This window comes from Rana temporaria, chromosome 4, assembly GCF_905171775.1.
Source record: "Rana temporaria chromosome 4, aRanTem1.1, whole genome shotgun sequence".
In the NCBI taxonomy this organism is placed as follows: domain Eukaryota; kingdom Metazoa; phylum Chordata; class Amphibia; order Anura; family Ranidae; genus Rana; species Rana temporaria.
Genome location: NC_053492.1, coordinates 416,167,603 through 416,188,729, shown reverse-complemented (window position 1 = coordinate 416,188,729; position 21,127 = coordinate 416,167,603). Strand labels below are relative to the sequence as shown.

Below are 21,127 nucleotides of genomic sequence, written 5' to 3'. Positions count from 1 at the left end.
CATCCTTCCATTTTGCTTTTAAATGTCCTTATTACTTCTGAGAAATCCTCACTTCCTGTTCTTCTGTCTGTAACGCCACACAGTAATGCAAGGCTTTCTCCCTGGTGTGGAGAAAGCCTCTTGAGGGGGGAGGGGGCGAGCAGGAGTGTCAGAACGCCTACTGACACACAGCTCCTTTCTCTATCTGCAAAGTAGAGAGTGTGCTGACTTGCCTGCTCGCCCCTTTCCCCCCACACCAGGGAGAAAGCCTTGCATTACTGTGTGTAGTTACAGACAGAAGAACAGGTGAGGATTTCTCAGAAGAAATAAGGACATTTAAAAGCAAAATGGAAGGATGAGGTAAGTGAAGGAGGACTGCACTAAGGTAAAGGAAGCTATTTAGGATTTTTTTTTTTACCTTTACAACCCCTTTAACCTTAACCTCTTAAATATTTCACAAAGTCCTCCAAGTGGGAATAACTTTTTGTACCAGGCGCATCCAAGAATTTACCATATGACAAGAACTTATTTTTGTCGCTATCAAAAAGATGGAGATCCTAGGACCAGAACAGGGTCCACCTATACTATATTTCAACCACGGATTTGTTTCTTTGAAAGGAAAAATCACCTTACAGTAGATCCATTGAAATCAACCTTTATGCCGTGTACACACGATCGGAAATTCCGACAAGAAAACCGTGTTTTTTTTTTCCCAAATGAATTTTGGCTCAAACTTGTGTTGCATACACACGGTCTCACAAAAATCCTGACCGTCAAGAACGCAGTGACGTACAACACTACAACGAGCCAAGAAAAATTAAGTTCAAAGCTTCCGAGCATGCGTCGACTTGATTCCGAGCATGTGTGTTTTTTTGCGCTTCGGAATTGCATACAGACGATCGGAATTTCTGACAAGAACTTTTCCCATCGGAAAATGAGAACTAGCTCTCAAATTTTTCTTAGCTGAAATTCCGACAGAAAAATCCCGATGGAGCTTACACGCGGTCGGAATTTCCGACCAAAAGCTCACATTGAACTTTTCTTGTCGGAATTTCCGATCGTGTGTATGCGGCATTACTTTTATAAGTCCACTGCTACCACACACACTCAGGCTGTTTGCTGGCCATATAAATGGGTAGAGTGACACCATACCAGCAGATTGACCTATACATACTTCCAGGGCCGTCTTTAATATGGTTTCGGCCCTGGGCAAACATTTTTTTGGGCCCCCCTCCAGCTTATTTTGGGCCTGGCTGGTTCACATGTATGTTTTGTGCAGGTACAGCAGCCCATTGATTTGAATGGGCTGCCATGCCTTTGTTTCCTGCAGAAAAAAAGGTGCATTCTGCTTTTGCACCATGCTACTTACCTGCAGTTCTTGCACACACAAACGCACTGTGTTTTTAAAAGCGTGACCTAAACGTCTAAAAATGCAGCAAGTTTGACAATGCGGGAACTGCAGATAAGTCACAGCAGAATGGACAGACAGTGCTGTATTTCAGTGCTTCATGGGCATAGGGGTGCCGTGTGCGCAGCCTATTACATGAGGCATGCGCTTTTCTTTGCAGGAAACGTGGGGCATAAACACATACATGTGAACCAGCCAGGCCCAAAATAAGCCCATCAAGCAGTTAAATACAGACAGTAATGCCATGTGCTCTGAGGCCTTACTCAGCCTGGACTGCAGGTCTGGTCTGTGATTTAAAGAGTTCCTCTATTTTACACATGGCATGGCATGGGGTCCCATGGTGCTAAAGCAGAATGGACAGACGGTGCTGTGACCCCATGCCATGCCATGTGTAAAATAGAGGAACTTTTTAAAACACTGACCAGACCTGCAGTGAATCATCAAATATTATAAAGACTTTGGGCACACTCTACAGAAAACTTCAATTTACAATATAGATTAGCAAACAGTGACATACCTTGAGGAGCAGGACATGAAGAAGTCAGCCTTGGGAAGAGCAAACTGGGGATGTTATAAAATCACATTCTAATTCACTTTTATATACAAGCAGCACCCAGTGGCAGGAAGGGAGAAGTGCACGTCTAAAGGGAAGCCAAGGGTGCTGTACATTTTAAAACACTGGGAAGGGAAGCAGTACTGTCACTGGCTGCTTGCCGCTGATGATTTTCAGCCTGATTTGTGTGCAGCACAGGGGCTTAATGGGCGGCAGGGCCGCCATCAGGAATTATGGGGCCACTTACACAGCTTCAGGCATGGGCCCCCTGGAGCAAAGAACCGGGGGGGGGGGTGCTGCCGCCTGAAATTGAGAAGCAGGGGGGGGCTGCCACGAATTTAGAAGCGGGGGGCCCTTTACAAAAAAAGAAAGAAAGAAAGAAAGAAAAATATATATATATTAAAAAAAAGGGGTGTAGCCATCCGGGGCCCTGGGGACCTCTGGGCCCTTTAATAAAAAGAAAAAAAGAAAAAAATATATATATATATATATATATTTTTTTTAAAAGGGGGTTGCCATCTGGGGCCCTCTGGGCCCTTTAATAATTTTTTTTATAAAAATAAATTACAAAAAAAAGGGGGTTGCCATCCGGGACCTCTGGGCCCTTTAATAAAAAATTAAAAAAATATATATAAAAAAGAAACATTTATAAAAAAAAGGGGGGGGGGGTTGCCATCCAGGGCCCTGGGGACCTCTGGGCCCTTTAATAAAAAAAAATAAAAAAAATATATAAACAAAAATAAAAAAATAAACATTTATAAAAAAAATAAAAAAGGGTGTTTGCCACATGGGGCCCTGGGGACCTCTGAGCCCTTTAATAAAAATATATATATATATAAAAAAAAGAAATAAAAAAAAAATCATTCTGGATAGAGTAAGTTTGTTTCTGTCTTGCATTGGGGAGATTTCCCTTCACTTCCTGTCCCATCAGCAAAACAGGAAATCCCTCCAAAGTGAAAGCCTTGGGTTATCACCAGAACTGGTGTCCCGATTGGAGGATTTCCCCTCTATCCCTGGAGTCACACCCACAATTTGGAGTTCATTTTACTTTCAATGATAATATGAAACAGGACAAATAGAGAGGATGAATCTCCCTAATATGGGGACAGACAGCAATATAAACTGACAGCGCTTCTAATGCCTCTCCACCCTATTCAATACTAATACTAACAGTTCACACTTTAGTCCCCCCAGACTACACAGCCAGCTCTCCTCTCTCTTTCCCATACATAGAAAACAACGCGCCGTACACCGGCTGCCGCCCCTCAGCCAATAACCGCTCTCCTTTCAGGCATCACACACTCTACGCACACGAAGGTCGTGCTATCATTGGCTGTATAACGCCCCTAGTCCGTCTATTGGAGCAACCATAGGTAGTGGGCGTGGCTACCTGAAGAGGTTGTTTTTGCCTGTGTTGCGGAGTCTCCGCTTCCGGTACAGCGAGACGTCCGTCCCCGGGAGAGCGGAGGTGAGTGCGTGTCCTCCGGGCGGGCGGTATGCGGCTTCTGTGACGGGACCGCTCCTTAGTGCGGATTGTGAAGTCCGGGCAGGCTGCAGCTTGTAGTCCCGGGGAGGAGGTTAGTCATGTGCCTGGATTTCTCGGCTCTCACCCGCTGCTGTTCTGCAGAGCTTCCCCCAACCCCCCCCCCCCCCCCCTCTCATATCTGTGACGGTGTCTCCATCCTTCACAGGGAGTTTCCTGCCCCCCCCCCCATTACACATGACGTCACATCACTGTAGAGGGCATTCCGGTGTCACCTCTCCATCCCCTGACACCATTCCATTCTTAACATGATTTAAAGCAGTCCTCCAGTTTCACACATAAAGTGACACGCTGTCTCCTTTCGCAGGCAGTACCCCCCCAATAATTTGCAGGCAGAACCCCCCCCCCCTCATTTGCAGGCAGTACCCCCCCTCATTTGCAGGCAGTACCCCCCCTCATTTGCAGGCAGTACCCCCCCTCATTTGCAGGCAGTACCCCCCCTCATTTGCAGGCAGTACCCCCCCCTCATTCGCAGGCAGTGCCCCCCCCCCCAATAATTTGCAGGCAGTGTCCCCCCCCTCATTCACAGGCAGTACCCCCCCATTTGCAGGCAGCGTGCCCCCAACTAATTTGCGGGCAGCGCACCCCCCCCACTCATTTGCGGGCAGCGCACCCCCCCCACTCATTTGCGGGCAGCGCACCCCCCCCACTCATTTGCGGGCAGCGCACCCCCCCACTCATTTGCGGGCAGCGCACCCCCCCACTCATTTGCGGGCAGCGTACCCCCCCACTCATTTGCGGGCAGCGTACCCCCCCCACTCATACGCGGGCAGCGTACCCCCCCACTCATACGCGGGCAGCGTACCCCCCCACTCATACGCGGGCAGCGTACCCCCCCACTCATACGCGGGCAGCGTACCCCCCCCACTCATACGCGGGCAGCGTACCCCCCCACTCATACGCGGGCAGCGTACCCCCCCACTCATACGCGGGCAGCGTACCCCCCCACTCATACGCGGGCAGCGTACCCCCCCACTCATACGCGGGCAGCGTACCCCCCCACTCATACGCGGGCAGCGTACCCCCCCACTCATACGCGGGCAGCGTACCCCCCCACTCATACGCGGGCAGCGTACCCCCCCACTCATACGCGGGCAGCGTACCCCCCCTCATACGCGGGCAGCGTACCCCCCCACTCATACGCGGGCAGCGTACCCCCCCACTCATACGCGGGCAGCGTACCCCCCCACTCATACGCGGGCAGCGTACCCCCCCACTCATACGCGGGCAGCGTACCCCCCCACTCATACGCGGGCAGCGTACCCCCCCACTCATACGCGGGCAGCGTACCCCCCCTCATACGCGGGCAGCGTACCCCCCCACTCATACGCGGGCAGCGTACCCCCCCACTCATACGCGGGCAGCGTACCCCCCCACTCATACGCGGGCAGCGTACCCCCCCACTCATACGCGGGCAGCGTACCCCCCCACTCATACGCGGGCAGCGTACCCCCCCACTCATACGCGGGCAGCGTACCTCACCCCCCCCACACTCATTTGCGGGCAGCGTACCCCCCACACTCATTTGCGGGCATTGTACCCCCCACACTCATTTGCGGGCATTGTACCCCCCCCACTCTTTTGCGGGCAGCGTACCCCCCCCACTCTTTTGCGGGAAGCGTACCCCCCCACTCTTTTGCGGGAAGCGTACCCCCCCACTCTTTTGCGGGAAGCGTACCCCCCCACTCTTTTGCGGGAAGCGTACCCCCCCACTCTTTTGCGGGAAGCGTACCCCCCCACTCTTTTGCGGGAAGCGTACCCCCCACTCTTTTGCGGGAAGCGTACCCCCCCACTCTTTTGCGGGAAGCGTACCCCCCCACTCTTTTGCGGGAAGCGTACCCCCCCACTCTTTTGCGGGAAGCGTACCCCCCCACTCTTTTGCGGGAAGCGTACCCCCCCACTCTTTTGCGGGAAGCGTACCCCCCCACTCTTTTGCGGGAAGCGTACCCCCCCACTCTTTTGCGGGAAGCGTACCCCCCACTCTTTTGCGGGCAGCGTACCCCCCCACTCTTTTGCGGGCAGCGTACCCCCCCACTCTTTTGCGGGCAGCGTACCCCCCCACTCATACGCGGGCAACGTACCCCCCCCACTCATACGCGGGCAGCGTACCCCCGCGGACAGCGTATCTCCCCCCCACTCATAGCTTTTTTGTCCCCTGTGTCCACTTTCTACTATTGATTGTAGTGTTGCATGAATTTTTGGATGTTATACAGCTTTGGATTTTATCCTTAGGCGATTTATTGAAACAAAAATGAACAATCAGAGTGCGGCAGTCCAGGATCATTTCTTTTTCCCCTCCACTCATTCGCAGGCAGCGTACCCCCCCCCCCCCCCATTCCTGCATTGTTGGTGCGTTTTTGCGTTCCTCTGAATGGACCGCTCTGTGCGCAACAAACACGCTAAATTAGCTCCAGAACATTTTCAGACTTGGATCATCGCACGTTTTTTTTCCAACACGTGACAAAGCGTGCGTCTGCTCACCGCGTTTCAGGTGCCATTAAAGTGGTGCTAAGTCACAACATTTTCTACCTTCCCTACAATAAAGTGGAGCTCCGCTTAAAAGGGGAAGCTCTGCTTGTTTGCAAACCACTGGTCAGGCACGCATTTAACCCTTTGATGGCAATAGATGTTAACACCTTCCCAGCCAGTGTCATTAGTGTATATTTTTAGCACTGATCGCTGTATTGGTGTCACTGGTTCCCAAAAAGTGTCAGGTGTCCGATTTTGTCCACCGCAATGTCGCAGTCCTGTTATAAGTCGCTGATTGCTGCCACTACTAGTAAAAAAAAAATAACAAAAACATATCCCATAGTTTGTAGACCCTATACCTTTTGCGCAAACCAATTGATATCCACGTATTGAATTATATATATATATTTTTTTTACGACAATATGTAGCACAATACATATTTGCTTAAATTGATGAAGTAATTCGATTTTTTTTTTTTATTGGATAATCTTTATTGCAGAATGTAAAATATATATATATATATATAATTTTGCAAAAAAAAAAAAAACAGGTGATCAAAAGAAAGCTCTATTTGCGCGGAAACATTTTTTTTACATTTTATTTGGGTACAGCGTCGCACGACCGCGCAATTGTCGGTTAAAGTAATGTAGTGCCGTATCGCAAAAAATGGCCTTGTTATGAAGGGGGTTAAATCTTCTGGAGGGCGAGTGGTTAAATGGTCACTAAGGCCCCTTCCACACGGGTGAACTCCGCCAGGAATCTGTCTGCTGATCCCTGCTGGGCAGGCGGATGGTTGGTCTGCTCCACTTATTCAGAGTGGACACAGACACAGACCGCTCTCCTCTATGTGGTGGTCGGATGGAAACTGACCCCCTGTCCATTTACACCCTACCGCCAATCGTTCCAAATCACCAGGTGGTTGGGAAACGGATCCCCCATCCGCACCTAGAAGTTAAGATGCTGCTAAAAAAAATCATCCATTCACAATATGTGGGGATCATTGAAACTAGGGTTGCAACTAACGATTATTTTGATAATCCATTAGTTGGCCGATTTGTTTAGATTAATCGCATAACGGCCTTAAAAAAAAAAAGCCATTTATACATTTTTTCGGCCAATTTGTTGTTGGGCAGATTACAAAACACAAATTGCCACAAAAACACTTGACATGCTTTTCTGCAGCTTCTCCATTAAAGTATATTGAACCAAAAAAAAAAAAAAAATGGCACCGTTTTGCATTAAAAAGTCCTTCTCTTTCCAAATATGCAGCAGCTGAAAAAAAAAATCATGGATGTGAACGTGTCCCATAGGAAAACATGTAACTGAACTGTAGTGTGTTTCTGCAAAAAGCACCAAAAAACAGAGGTGTGACCCCGGCCTGAGATGTTAAGTAACATAATGGGGTTAAAAAAACAAAAATAAGTACAAAAAGAGCAAAAATTCGCTACTGTAAGGGGTTAATTTTTTTTTTTTTACTGTGGGACAGTGAAAGTAATATTTACAGTAGCGATTTGCTTTTTTGTACTATAAAGGGCTAATTTTAGTTTTTTTTTAACCCCATTATGTTACTGGCCAATTAATCGATTATGAAAATTGTAATAGTAGAAAGAAATGTTTGGACAGCCGCACTCTGGAAAAACCTTAACGTTTCGCACTACAATCAGTGCTTACTCATGGCTCATAAGCTATGAGTAAGCACCGATTGTAGTGCGAAACGTCAGCTGTATGCCCCTGTGATGTTTGATAACTTTTATCAATAAAAGGCAACCGAGAAGGTTTTTCCAGAGTGCGGCTGTCCAAACATTTCTTTCTACTATTGCTTTGTGCATTGCCGGCACCTGGATTTCTCTGAGAGGATACAGATTCATCCATATACCCTATTGGAGCGGTGACTATCTTCTCTCTATGAAAATTGTAATAGATTAATTTCATAATCGATTAGTTGTTTCGGCCCTGATTGAAACGAGACCTTAAAGGCTTTGTTCACCTTTCTGGCAATGTTTTATGTTTCATCCATATTTAGGATGTAACATGAAACTTTGTGGCATTACCCAAACCCCCTCCCCAGATACCTGAATTGCAGAGTTCTTCTCCCTACAGACCTATGCATTAAGACTTGCTATGGCCCACACAACTGCGATCAACCAGAGTGTTTTTCGTTTGATCCCTGCCAGCGGCTATAGCCACCAGCGGTAATCATTGTACAGCCATGGCTGAAAGTTTTGAGAATGACACAAATATACATTTTTACAAAGTCTGTTGCCTCAGCTTTTATGATGACAATTTGCATATACTTTAGAATGTTATGAAGTGTGATCAGATGAATTGCAATTAATTGCAAAGTCCCTCTTTGCCATGAAAATAAATCCCATAAAAAAAAAATTGCACTGCATTTGTAAAGATGGCTTCAGAGTGCCCAAGAAAGTCCAGCAAGCGCCAGGACCGTCTCCTACAGTTGATTCAGCTGCGGTATGTGGGCACCACCAGTGCAGAGCTTGCTCAGGAATGGCAGCAGGCAGGTGTGAGCGCATCTGCACACACAGTGAGGAGAAGACTTTTGGAGGATGGCTTGGTGTCAAGGGCAGCAAAGAAGCCATTTCTCTAAAGTAAAAACATCAGGGACAGACTGATATTCTGCAAAAGGTACAGGGATTGGACTGCTGTGGACTGGGGTAAAGTCATTTTCTCTGATCAATCCCCTTTCTGATGGTTTGGGGCAGCTGGAAAAAACCTTGTCCAGCGAAGAAAAGGTGAGCGCTACCATCACTTCTGTGTCATGCCAACAGTAAAGCATCCTGAGATCATTCATGTTGCTTCTCAGCCAAGGGATATGGGCTGACTCACAATTTTGCCTAAGAACACAGCCATGAATAAAGAATGGCACAAAAACATCCCCCAAGAGCAACTTCTCCCAACCACCCAAGCACCGTTTGGTGACAAACAATGACTTTTCCAGCATGATGGAGCACCTTGCCATAAGGCCAAAGTGATAACCGAGTGGCTAGGGCAACAGAACATTAAATATTTGGGTCAATGGCCAGGAAACTCCCCAGACCTTGATCCCATTGAGAACTTGTGGTTAATCTTTAAGAGGTGGGTGAACAAAAATCCCTACAAATTCCAAGCATTGGATGTGGCCCAGAAGTGGATTGCCAGCATGCCTGGGAGAAATGCAGAGGTCTTGAAAAGGGTCATCACTAGAGGTCGACCGATAAGGGTTTTTACCTTGCCGATATATAGAAATCATAGGAGCTGAAATGATGCCTTTTTTTTTTTTTTTTGGACCAATCAATATGTTAGGCTAGGAGTTAGATTTTATGAGATGGGAAAAAACATGTAAGAAGTGATAGAGAAAATGTATTAAATTAAACACAACAAGCCTCCAATCAGTGTACTTGTATGCATAATTTAGATTTTTTTATTTTTTTTTAAACTATGTATCTTAACCTCTTGACCACCGCCCCATGTCTAAAAGACGTCCTATTTTTTTTAAAGATGAATATCTCGGTAACGGCAGCAGCTGCTGCCACAACCGAGATATCTATCTCTTCAGTGGACGGTGGTGTACACGATAATGGCGGTCTCCGCGGCGGATTCGCCGCGAGATTGCCGTTATCGGTGGCGGGAGAGGGCCCCTCCCGCCGCTCTCCTGCGTGCTCCGCCGCTTACCGGAGCCGTCGGTAGCGGCGGAGGAGATCGCGACCGTTCGGGAGCTGAGCGGGGACGAGACTGAAGGAAAAATCTCCTTCGCCCGTCCCCATAGCTCTGCTGGGCGGAAGTGACTCAAAACGTCAGTCCCGCCCAGCCTCTTAAAGAAACATTTTTTTTTTTTGTCATTTGAAAAAATGACATTTCCAAATATTTTTTTTTTTTTTTTTTGCATTTAAGCCTAAATATGAGATCTGAGGTCTTTTTGACCCCAGATCTCATATTTAAGAGGACCTGTCATGCTTTTTTCTATTACAAGGGATGTTTACATTCCTTGTAATAGGAATAAAAGTGATAATTTTTTTTTTATTTCAGTGTAAAAAATTATAAAACTAAATAAGAAAACAAAACATTTTTTTTTTAAAGCGTCCAGACGAGCTCGCGCACAGAAGCGAACGCATACGCGAGTAGCGCCCGCATATGAAAACGGTGTTCAAACAACACAAGTGAGGTATCGCCGCGATCGTTAGAGCGAGAGCAATAATTCTAGCCCTAGAGCTACTCTGTAGCTCAAAAAATGCAACCTGTAGAATTTTTTAAACGTCGCCTATCGAGATTTTTAAGGGTAAAAGTTTGACGCCATGCCACGAGTGGGCGCAATTTTTAAGCGTGACATGTTGGGTATCATTTTACTCGGCGTAACATTATCTTTCACAATATATAAAAAAATTGGGCAAAATTTATTGTCTTATTTTTTAATTAAAAAAAGTGATTTTTTTCCAAAAAAAAGTGCGCTTGTAAGACCGCTGCGCAAATACGGTGTGACAAAATGTATTGCAATTACTACCATTTTTTTTTCTCTAAAAAAATATATAATGTTTGGGGGTTTTAAGTAATTTTCTAGCAAAAAAAACTGTTTTAGTCTCGTAAACACCGAATCTGAAAAATTAGCCCGGTGGTAAAGAGGTTAAATATTAAATACACAAAAAGGTAATCAAAACTTTTGTACAAAAAAAAATGGTCTAACTTCACTTTTGTTTCCTTTCTTTTTTTTTTTTTTAATCAAAGTGTATTTTTTTTCCCCCCAAAAAATTGCTTTGGAAGACCGCTGCGCAAATACCGTTTGACATAAAATATTGCAACCGACATTTTATTCTCTAGGGTCTCTGCTAAAAAAAAATAATATATAGAATGTTTGGGGGTTCTAAGTGATTTTCGAGCAGAAAATACTGGATTTTAACTTTTTGATAAGTAAAAACATTGCATCTCTTTGCATCTTTATCAGCGATATTCTCAGACTTGGCAGGTTGCCCAGATAGGAGAGACTCAAGTCGCTCTGACGGGGAGACTTCAGGAAACTTGTATTGACTTCTATTAATCATTTGCAAGTATCTGCCTAATTTGCAGCACAATCGGCCAATGGCGATTAATCAAAAAATGCCAAAAATCGGCCGATATATCGGTCGACCTCCTAGTTATCACAGCAAATATTGACTCTTTGCATAAACTTAATGTAATTGTCAATAAAAGCTTTGGACACTTATGAAATGCTTGTCATTATATTTCAGTATACCATAGTAACAAAAATCTAAAAACGCAAGCTGCAGACTTTGTGAACATTTTTTGTGTCATTCTAAAAACATGACCATGGCTGTATTGTGATGGCCGGAAAACCCCCCACTGTCGGGATACAATAGCGCAGCGGGAGGGATTCCCCCATCAATACTGACTCTGTTGATGGGGGGGGCATTTTCTTTACTTTTTAATAGTATTGTATGGCCTGCCTTACCGAAGGTCATACCTATGAATGTGCATGGATTGTACTCTCATAAAGGTTTGACATTTTAGTCTTCTTTCAATGAGTTTTGCAGAAAATTAATGTCTATGAAATAATAGATGTTGGAAATATAAATGTCAGGCACCCCATATCTCCTCTGAGGTATCAGGAGCTGTGCTGCTTCACTTTATGGCATCTGAGTGCTGGACTCTGTTGAGGGTGGTTTCATAACTTGCTGCTTCTTTTACTTTCAATGTGATTATTGGGGTGTATACATACATACATACATACATACATACATACATACATACATACTCATTGTCCATCGCCTCATCCTCCTGATTGAGTCTGGAGTTTCCTTTTATTTAATTGGAGGAGAATACACGGTCTCCACCACGTGTTCCGGAAATTGCAGAACATCATGTCCAGATAAGAGACAGGTACATGCCCCCCAGATGGCCCCCTCTCGGCTTTATGCCCTTGGATGAACTTTTTGGTGGCATCATTATTACATTGATCAGTGCTATAAAAGATCACTGATCAATATAAGAATGGCAAGGGGTTTGCTGTGTTCCCTAGGTGTGTTCTAACTTTGTTGGGGCTGGGCTGCCAGGGACATGACAGATATTTTTAATGTGCACGCTGATGGGCACGTTTTATGTTAAGGAGCACTCTGATGGGCACAACAAAATGTGTCCATCAGTGTGCCCCTTAACAGACTATGCGTATCACTGTGCACATTAAAAATATACCCATCAGCGTGCCCCTTAAAATTTTGTCCATCAGAGTGCCCGTTAACATTAAAAAAGGTGCCTATCAGCGTGACCTTTAACAACATATGCCCAGCAGTGTGCACAATAAAAATATGCCCATTAGTGATCACTAATGGCCCACATACCTTCAATGCAGGAGGGCACTAAAATACTGAAGGAAGCTGCAAAAAAAGGAGAGCCAGGACCCGCGAGCTGCAGAGGGGCGGGAGTGCACGTGATGTGTCGCGCCCCTACTCGCAAGGAGAGCCAGGAGTGGACCCGGAAACCGCGAGCAGCAGGGGGGCAGGGCGCGCAAGTGACGTCACGCCCCTACTCGCGGCCCTGAGTCTTCTGTGAACTCCGAGGGGCAGGGGGCAAGCGCAGGCAGCGTCGCTAGTTTCTGGGGGAAATCCGTGGTCCCAGCAAACTAACGCTTGCTTTAATTTAGAATTATACTGGCGGTTTGGGCAGAAGCGGCACTCGGGCCGCCATTTAGTGATGGCTGCTCTAAGGTCTCTGCTAAAAAATATAAATGATGTTTGGGGGTCCTAAATTAATTTTCTAGCACAAAAAAAAAAAAGATTTTGTACTTGAAATCAACAAATGTCAGAAAAAGTCTGGATCAGCAAGTGGTTAAAATATTTGCACGTTCTATTGCCACTGACTGTATATCGGATTTCATTTGGCTTCCTTGTTGAGTGACTGCACAGCTAATAGGATAAGCCATATATTGGCCCAAAAAAGTGTCTTAGTCTTCAAATTGATCCTTGTGGACCCCCTTGGATCCTAGGCCCCCAGGTCTCGACTTTCTTCAAGCTGAGCTGGCAGTTGTTGGTCTCTTTTAGTCTTTTAGTATACCGGTATGTTTGATGGCTTGTGGGGAGCAATTTGTAAAATAAGCTTTTAATCTAAAAAGAGCCAGTGCATTCAGGGAAATCTCTTATAATAAAGCATTCGGCTTTTGTTAAATTAACATTATATGAGATGTTATGCAACACTGGCTGGCATCCTGGGATTGGGGGAATACGGTGGCTTATAATAAATGCATTAAACAGTTAATGTGATGGCACATGATTCATTGTGAGTGCTAGTGCTCCCCTGAGACTGATTGTATTGGAGAGTTGGAGCCTCCGAAGCAAGTTCAGCACTGATGCATAGGCATTAGGTTAATCAGGGTTATCTGTGTTCAGATTTGCACTAAAGCTAACAACATTTAATGACATGGTGACATTTTCTGTTTCTCACTATTTGTCGTACAAAAGCTGGCATCTCTGCTACAGCAACCGGCCTAATTAGCACAGTTTAGTAATTTGGAACTGCTGTCAGAGACCATTATGTTAGTTGGAAACAGAGTGGATTAAATGAAATGCAGTGACCTCATCTCCTTTTTACGAGGCAGTGCATTTCAGTACAAAAACTGTAGACCCGTCTTCCGTCCACTAACTGCAAACAGCCTGTTCCTGGAAAATGTTGTTTTGCCAAGGTAGCGGAGTGAGAGCCTCGCTTCTGCTGTCCTGTGTGCAGCATGTTCGGTGCACGCTGCATGTGTATGTTCAATACCGTTGATGTTTTAAATGAGCACCTACAGTATATCATTTCCCCTTTAACAGAGAGACGATGTATATTACTAACACTCTTGCTGTGATGCTTGGTCCAATCATTATCTTTGGCTTCAGCTATTGGCTCAGAGCTATTGACTGCCTGACACCATCTGCAAAGCTGCAATCTCTACTCTTCAGATCCATTCAACACACGACTTGAGTCAGCGAACGGACTATCTCTGCTTTAAGCAGAATCCGATCTTGTTAACCTAATTTAGAATAAGTGATGCAGACAGCTCCATGCACTCTCTTTTCCTCTCTTGCACATTAGGTGGCCCAGCTGTGCTGCTCGTGAAAGAAACAAAATAGGAGACATGTTTGGAATATCTTTATTACATCAAGTGCTGGATCAAACTTGAAGCCAATATTTTAAATTCTGCAAATTAAAAAAAAAAAAAAGGTTAAGACAGAGGGGGAAAAAAAGGTCACCTTGCTACTTCCAATGCTGTGTTTTAGCTCTGAGTAGAAACTACATTTTGGATTTATATTTTGCCGAGTGTCTTGTTCTACTTAGTCTGCTCAGCTGCATGAACTAAAATACTGATGGTAGATGCCAAAGGAAAGAACATGAAATGTCTTACTTTTTTCTTGATGCTTCCAGAATCTGTCAAGAACCGGTCTAAAAAGGGCCCGAAAAAAGCGAGTTCCAGTAGTAGCAGCAGCAGCAGCAGCAAGTTGCCCCCAGTTTGCTATGAAATAATTACATTAAAAACCAGAAAGAAGAAGAAGATGGCTGCTGAGATTTTTCCAAGCAAGAAGCCAGCAAACAGCAATTCTAACTCCGTGCAGCAATATCACCAGCAAAATCTCACTAACAATAACACTATCCCTTCCCCGAACTGGCAAGGACTGTATGGGACCATCAGAGAAAGGTAAGAATGTAAAGTTTGTGTAATGTGTGTTTGGCTGACGTGTTGCTAGGAGCTGTGGTGTGACTAAACTGATTGTGTCTAGATTTGTTTTTTTATTTAGTTTTGTTTAATTTATTTCTTTGGGAAAGAGTTCCTTTTGAAATAATTTTGCTTCTACAGAAATGCAGTAATGTTCAACAATGAGTTGATGGCAGATGTGCACTTTGTGGTCGGGTCATCTGGAGAAACGCAACGCTTGCCCGGGCATAAGGTAACATTTATTTATGTGATTTTTTTATTTTTTTTTGTTGTTTAATTGCATGTTTTTTTTGTTTTGTTTTTTGCCTTTTTATAAACTTGTATTTGTAGTTCCAAAAAGCAGTCTACATTTTATATGTAGATTATATATTTAATAAGACACAGCAAGGTACAGTTACCCCTAGGAACCGGTGTTGGAGTTTTTCTTGGATTGACTGCAGTACACTGGAATTTGGTTGCTAAGAGTTACTGCATTATACATGTGAAATTTAATTGTATAACTTGAAGGCAGGACTCACTTTTTTTTGTTTTTCTTCTTACTACAGTTCTTCCTTGTATGTTATGTAATATTCCCAAAGCAAAGGTTGATGCGTTTATAAAGAGAATAATACAGACAAAGCTTATGTCACATGGATGTGTAACTTTCCTTTCGCGTTTCCCCTTTGCCAGTATGTTCTAGCGGTCGGCAGTTCGGTATTCCATGCAATGTTTTATGGAGAGCTTGCTGAGGACAAAGATGAAATCCGTATACCAGATGTTGAACCTGCTGCTTTCCTTGCAATGCTGAAGTAAGCATTATCTCTGCATTATAATAATTTGTCTAGTTACATCGGTGCAAACTGCAGCATTCATTGACAGAATACAGCCTGCGTGATTTTTCAAGTAGACTTGCTGTTTATAGTCTGTTATAAGTCTGGCTATGTTGTTGGGGGTTCAGTAATAATAATGTACTATAGGAGCATTTATTAAATAAATATGTATACATTGTAAACATGTAATACATTTTGTAAAAGTAAGTCAGATTATATGAGAGCAGTTTGGTCTGTTCTGATGGTGTTTAGTGGTTTTCCAAAGGAGATTTTGTTTTTTTTTAAAGTTTCAGATGAGAAGTAGAATCTGTGCAGCTTTGTAAATCAAATATTGATTTGTGGCAGACCTGCAATATGCTTTGTGGTCACTTTCTGTGGGTGTCAGATGGCATATATTTTATTGGTCAAGAGATAACCAATAGAGATGAGTTGACTGATATACAAATTGGGAGTTGTAGTATTCTGCATATTTTAGTTCCTATTTTGCAGAATCTGCCTACGAAGCATTATTGCAAATGCACATCTAGGGGGATTGCAGGAGTCATTATTTGACCATTTGTCAAAAACTGAATTTTTCAGATAGCTTCCAGTTTGCTGGCCATCTTCTGTAATACTCTATTGCTGTACTGTCATAAACAGTTTGGGGAATGAGGGTCACACATCTATTCCTAGAAGCTGTGATCTGGTTGTCGTACAGATAACCATCAATGATTAGGACTGCTCTTCCCTTTTTTATTCTTTTTTTTTTTTTTTTTTGCTGAGCTTGCTTCACCATTAACCCCTTCATACAACTTTGTGCTTTCTTTATTGGTATTCGTGTAGACTAGTCTGCATTTATCCCTCAATGTTAAGTGGTGTTTTGGTCAACAGATAAATATTTCTAGCTCGAGTATCAATGTAGAGCTTTATGAAAGCAGCTCAATATACAAACGTGAAAGTGCAATGAAATGGTGCATGAAACTAGATCCCTGAGCACAGAGCATGCAGAAGGGAAGCCAAGGCAGAGCTGCAGTTCAAAGGGTGAGCCTTGCAATACAAATCAGTTCTTACTTCAGTTGTGAAAGCGTGGCAGAAATCCTTGCATCGTTTCTCAAACTCATCACTTTCTTCTACCACAATTGTGATGAAGCAGGAAAGCTACAAAGCTTAAGGGTTTTGTTGGAAGGTCATTGCTGTACATCAAAGAGAGAACTTTGTCTTGGTCCTGCATGTTCTAGGTTGTGCAAAGAGCAGTGATGATGCCTGCAATAGAATATCCTGGAGCAAGCAATTAGATCTTCATTTTTTTTTTTTTTGTAGTAGAAGGGAAAGGTAAAATCTAATTGAATGTGCAGACCAGTAGCCTAGGTTAGATGCATGCTATGTGTGAAATAATTGACTTGTGGTTGTGCCAAGTTTACCTTCAATGCATTCTGCAATATTCAGCTTATAAAATAAAAAAAAATCTAGTTTTTTTTTTTTTTTTTTTTTTTTTTTATTGCTTGGCAAAAAATCATCCTGCTTCTCTGTCTGTTGTGCTAACTAATACGTGTTTTATTCTGTGTTGTGTCCCTCCATTGGGTAACACAATTCTTATTTAAAAGGTCAGTCTGCCCAAAATTAAAAACGTATTTTCTGATCGATGCGCGCAGGTCGAATCACCCAACAGCTTCTACTATCTCTCTAATCTACAATCTTCTGTCCATTACAGACTCCCATCATCTTGGGAGTCTTGCTGTATTCTTTGCAGTACAAAGTAAATGGGGTGGGGTAGCAGAGGAACCAAAGTCTTTTCTTCGTCAGTGAATGCAGGAGTGCTGGGGACTCCTTTACTATTGACATCCCTGTGAGATTGATGTTGGAGATCTTGAGCCTCCACCCAAACTGAAATTTAACTTTTCAGTTAACTATATTCCTTTTTTTTGTAAGGCAGTAACATTTTATACAGGATTGTATAAAACGTAATCAAATTACACATTTTCAAGGTTCATAGCAATAAAAAGGTGTTTTGTTGCTTGCTGTGTGCACAATATTCTCTGTGTTGTGTGTGTGTGTGTGTGTGTGTGTGTGTGTGTGTGTGTGTGTGTATGTATATGTGTGTGATTATTTATATTAGGGTTGTCCCGATACCACTTTTTTAGGACCGAGTACAAGTACCGATACTTTTTTTCAAGTAGTCGCCGATACCGAATACCGATACTTTTTTTTAAATGTGTCCCCAAATGCAGCCATGTCCCCCCCCATATGCAGCCATGTCCCCCACATATGCAGCCATGTCCCTCTAGCCATGTCCCTCACATATGCAGCCATGTCCCTCACATATGCAGCCATGTCCCTCTAGCCATGTCCCTCACATATGCAGCCATGTCCCTCTAGCCATGTCCCTCACATATGCAGCCATGTCCCTCACATATGCAGCCATGTCCCTCTAGCCATGTCCCTCACATATGCAGCCATGTCCCTCTAGCCATGTCCCTCACATATGCAGCCATGTCCCTCTAGCCATGTCCCTCACATATGCAGCAATGTCCCTCTAGCCATGTCCCTCACATATGCAGCCATGTCCCTCTAGCCATGTCCCTCACATATGCAGCCATGTCCCTCACATATGCAGCCATGTCCCTCTAGCCATGTCCCTCACATATGCAGCCATGTCCCTCTAGCCATGTCCCTCACATATGCAGCAATGTCCCTCTAGCCATGTCCCTCACATATGCAGCCATGTCCCTCTAGCCATGTCCCTCACATATGCAGCCATGTCCCTCACATATGCAGCAATGTCCCTCTAGCCATGTCCCTCACATATGCAGCAATGTCCCTCTATGCGGCGGCGCGATGCGGCGGCAGCGGCGGGGGGGGAAAGGGGGGGGGAGTATTCTATTTAGGTATCGGGGGTATTTGCGCGAGTACGAGTACTCCCGCAAATACTCGGTATCGGTCCCGATACCGATACTGGTATCGGTATCTGGACAACCCTAATTTATATATATATATATATATATATATATATATATATATATATATATATATATATATATATATATATATATATATATATAGTGTGTGTGTCCATCTCGCATAGGGCTTGATGACTAGATATATATGTCTGCAGCACTTGACTCGCTAATCACTTGATCATCCCAAAACATTCAATCGGAGCAGCACAGTGGCTAAGTGGTTAGTGATGGAAGCACTAGGGTCATCAATTTGAAACCATGGCACTACCTGCCTGGAGTTTGCATATTCTCCCAGTGCCTGGTACTCCTGTTTCATCCTTCACTCCAAAGACTTGCTGGTAGGTTAATTGGCTCCAGTCTAAATTGGCCCTAGTGTGTGTGTACTGTATGTATGAATGGGAGTTAGGGACCTTAGATTGTAAGCTCCTACAGGACAGGGACGGATGTAAATGTACATTATATATGTAAAGCACTGTGTAAATTGACAGTGCTATATAAGTACCTGTAGTAAATAAAATAAATAATTTTATATATGCTAGTGTAATGATGTGCATAAAGCTTAAAGAGATATCAAGTATTCATAAATGCAGTATTTTTTTTACATAGAAATTATATTTTACCTTTTTATTTATTTTTTTCTTTTTTCCCCCTTAGATACTTGTATTGCGATGAGATAGATTTGGCTGCTGACACCGTCCTGGCAACTCTGTATGCTGCTAAAAAATATATCGTCCCGCATCTAGCCAGAGCATGTGTTAACTTCCTAGAGACCAGTTTAAGTGCTAAGAATGCCTGTGTTCTCCTGTCTCAAAGCTGCTTGTTTGAAGAACCCGATTTGACCCAGAGGTGCTGGGAAGTGATTGATGCACAAGCAGAACTGGCTTTGAAAAGTGAAGGCTTTTGCGACATCGACTTCCAGACACTTGAAAGTATCCTTAAAAGAGAGACTTTAAATGCCAAAGAAATTTTTGTCTTTGAGGCGGCGCTCTGTTGGGCAGATATAGAATGTCAGCGCCAAGATCTACCTCCCACCATCGAGAACAAGAGGAAGGTTTTGGGCAAAGCTCTTTACTTAATTCGTATCCCAGCCATGGCACTGGATGACTTTGCCAATGGTGCTGCCCAGTCTGGAGTGTTGACTTTAAATGAGACTAATGATATCTTTCTCTGGTATACAGCTGCTAAGAAACCTGAACTAGAGTTTGTAAGCAATCCTAGGAAGGGGCTTGTCCCTCAGAGATGTCATCGCTTCCAGTCCTGTGCATATCGCAGCAATCAGTGGCGATACAGAGGTCGATGCGACAGCATCCAGTTTGCTGTTGATAAAAGAGTATTTATTGCAGGATTCGGCCTTTATGGCTCCAGCTGTGGCTCAGCCGAGTACAGCGCCAAGATTGAACTTAAGCGCCAGGGTGTGATCTTGGGGCAGAACCTAAGTAAATATTTTTCGGATGGATCCAGCAATACATTCCCTGTTTGGTTTGAATATCCAGTGCAGATTGAACCAGATACTTTCTACACAGCCAGTGTGGTCTTGGATGGCAACGAATTGAGTTACTTTGGACAGGAGGGAATGACTGAAGTGCAGTGCGGAAAAGTAACTGTACAGTTTCAGTGTTCCTCAGACAGCACAAACGGCACTGGGGTGCAAGGAGGACAGATACCCGAGCTTATTTTCTATGCCTGACTGCATACTTTTCTAGGGTCTGAAAGACAGCGTGCAGTTGTCAGAGTATGGGAACATACGGAATGTGATTTACATATATATTGGTGAGACTGCTGTCCGCATCTAGGTTTCTAGTTTGGCATAGTTTACTGCTGTATAGAAAGACTGTAAATGATGGCACTTTCTAAAATAGTTTATAAAAAAATGTCTTTAACATAAACCCTGCCTAATACAACAGAAAAGATATTTTGCTAAATACATCATAAATTAAGCCTGTAAGTATAGTTTATATCAGATGTATCTTTTTATCTTAAATCCTATAAAACTCCATTATACCTATATGATGATTTGTAAATATCAGTAATTCACAGCAACCACCCAGATTTCACTTTAAAGTGCACTTGTCGCATAAGCTATTCAAATAGCAGGAGACACCAGCAGGTATCAGTGTGAACTTCCTAGGCTTGGTTTCCGTGTCGCACATCGCAGTGGAATTACGTTGTTTGGTAGGGGTGTGTGTAAGCACAGCATGTAAACCAGAAAGTCAGATGATGAAGTTTGGGACTTCCATGATAGAGAAATATTAATGTGATTGTAAAGCCACCCATTGAGTTTAAAATTGAAATAAAAGGCAAACCATTTTGTGTAAAGATATAAAAATAAAATTTATAAATATCTTTTTACTTTTATTTTATTTAAAGAGATCGCATTCCTTCTGTTCTTGGCTGCATATATGAGCTTGGGGAGAAAAAGCTGCGAACAGCTGTGCAGCGGGTCAGGACAAGTGTGGTCATTGAAGGAGAGAAGATGGAGTTCCCAGCATAGCTGGAGAACTGACCACACAGAGCTCTCCTGCCTAGTGTGGTCTGTTTTTAACAGGAAAGCAGAGGGACTGACAGGAACATCAGGGATTTCATACAAAGGCCCCTTTCACACTGGGCGGATCAGTAATGATCCGCCCCGTGAACCTCCGCTTGCTCAGCGGGGATCGCACCGTTGATCCCCGCTGAGCCAGTGGATGACAGGGCGGTCCACACACACTGTGCAGAGACTGCCCTGTCTTTTCTCCGCTCTCCCCTATGGGTGGATCGGATG

The 21,127-nt window shown here is 44.0% G+C and overlaps 1 protein-coding gene across 3 annotated transcripts; it reads left to right on the top strand.

Moving 5' to 3' along the window:
* The first annotated feature begins 3,323 nt into the window (after positions 1–3,323).
* On the top strand, positions 3,324–20,711 carry BTBD3 (BTB domain containing 3). 3 transcript variants are annotated; one of them, XM_040351300.1, is made up of 5 exons: positions 3,324–3,408; positions 14,333–14,603; positions 14,763–14,853; positions 15,291–15,409; positions 19,021–20,711. In XM_040351300.1, the coding sequence occupies exons 2-5, from the start codon at positions 14,461–14,463 to the stop codon at positions 20,051–20,053; spliced, it is 1,386 nt and encodes a 461-aa protein (XP_040207234.1). In that variant the 5' UTR covers positions 3,324–3,408; positions 14,333–14,460; the 3' UTR covers positions 20,054–20,711. The 3 variants fall into 3 exon arrangements, with proteins under 3 accessions (XP_040207234.1, XP_040207233.1, XP_040207232.1); XM_040351299.1 differs by lacking the exon at positions 3,324–3,408 and adding an exon at positions 3,418–3,517; XM_040351298.1 differs by lacking the exon at positions 3,324–3,408 and having other exon boundaries at positions 13,793–14,603.
* Positions 20,712–21,127: the final 416 nt, after the last annotated feature.

Bases quoted from the DNA above. Each gene is read 5' to 3' on its own strand.
- BTBD3 (XM_040351298.1), top strand. From the start codon at position 14,275: ATGGTAGATGCCAAAGGAAAGAACATGAAATGTCTTACTTTTTTCTTG. The intron at 14,604-14,762 runs GTAAGAATGTAA...TTGCTTCTACAG, and splicing joins TATGGGACCATCAGAGAAAG to AAATGCAGTAATGTTCAACA. The intron at 15,410-19,020 runs GTAAGCATTATC...TTTCCCCCTTAG, and splicing joins GCTTTCCTTGCAATGCTGAA to ATACTTGTATTGCGATGAGA.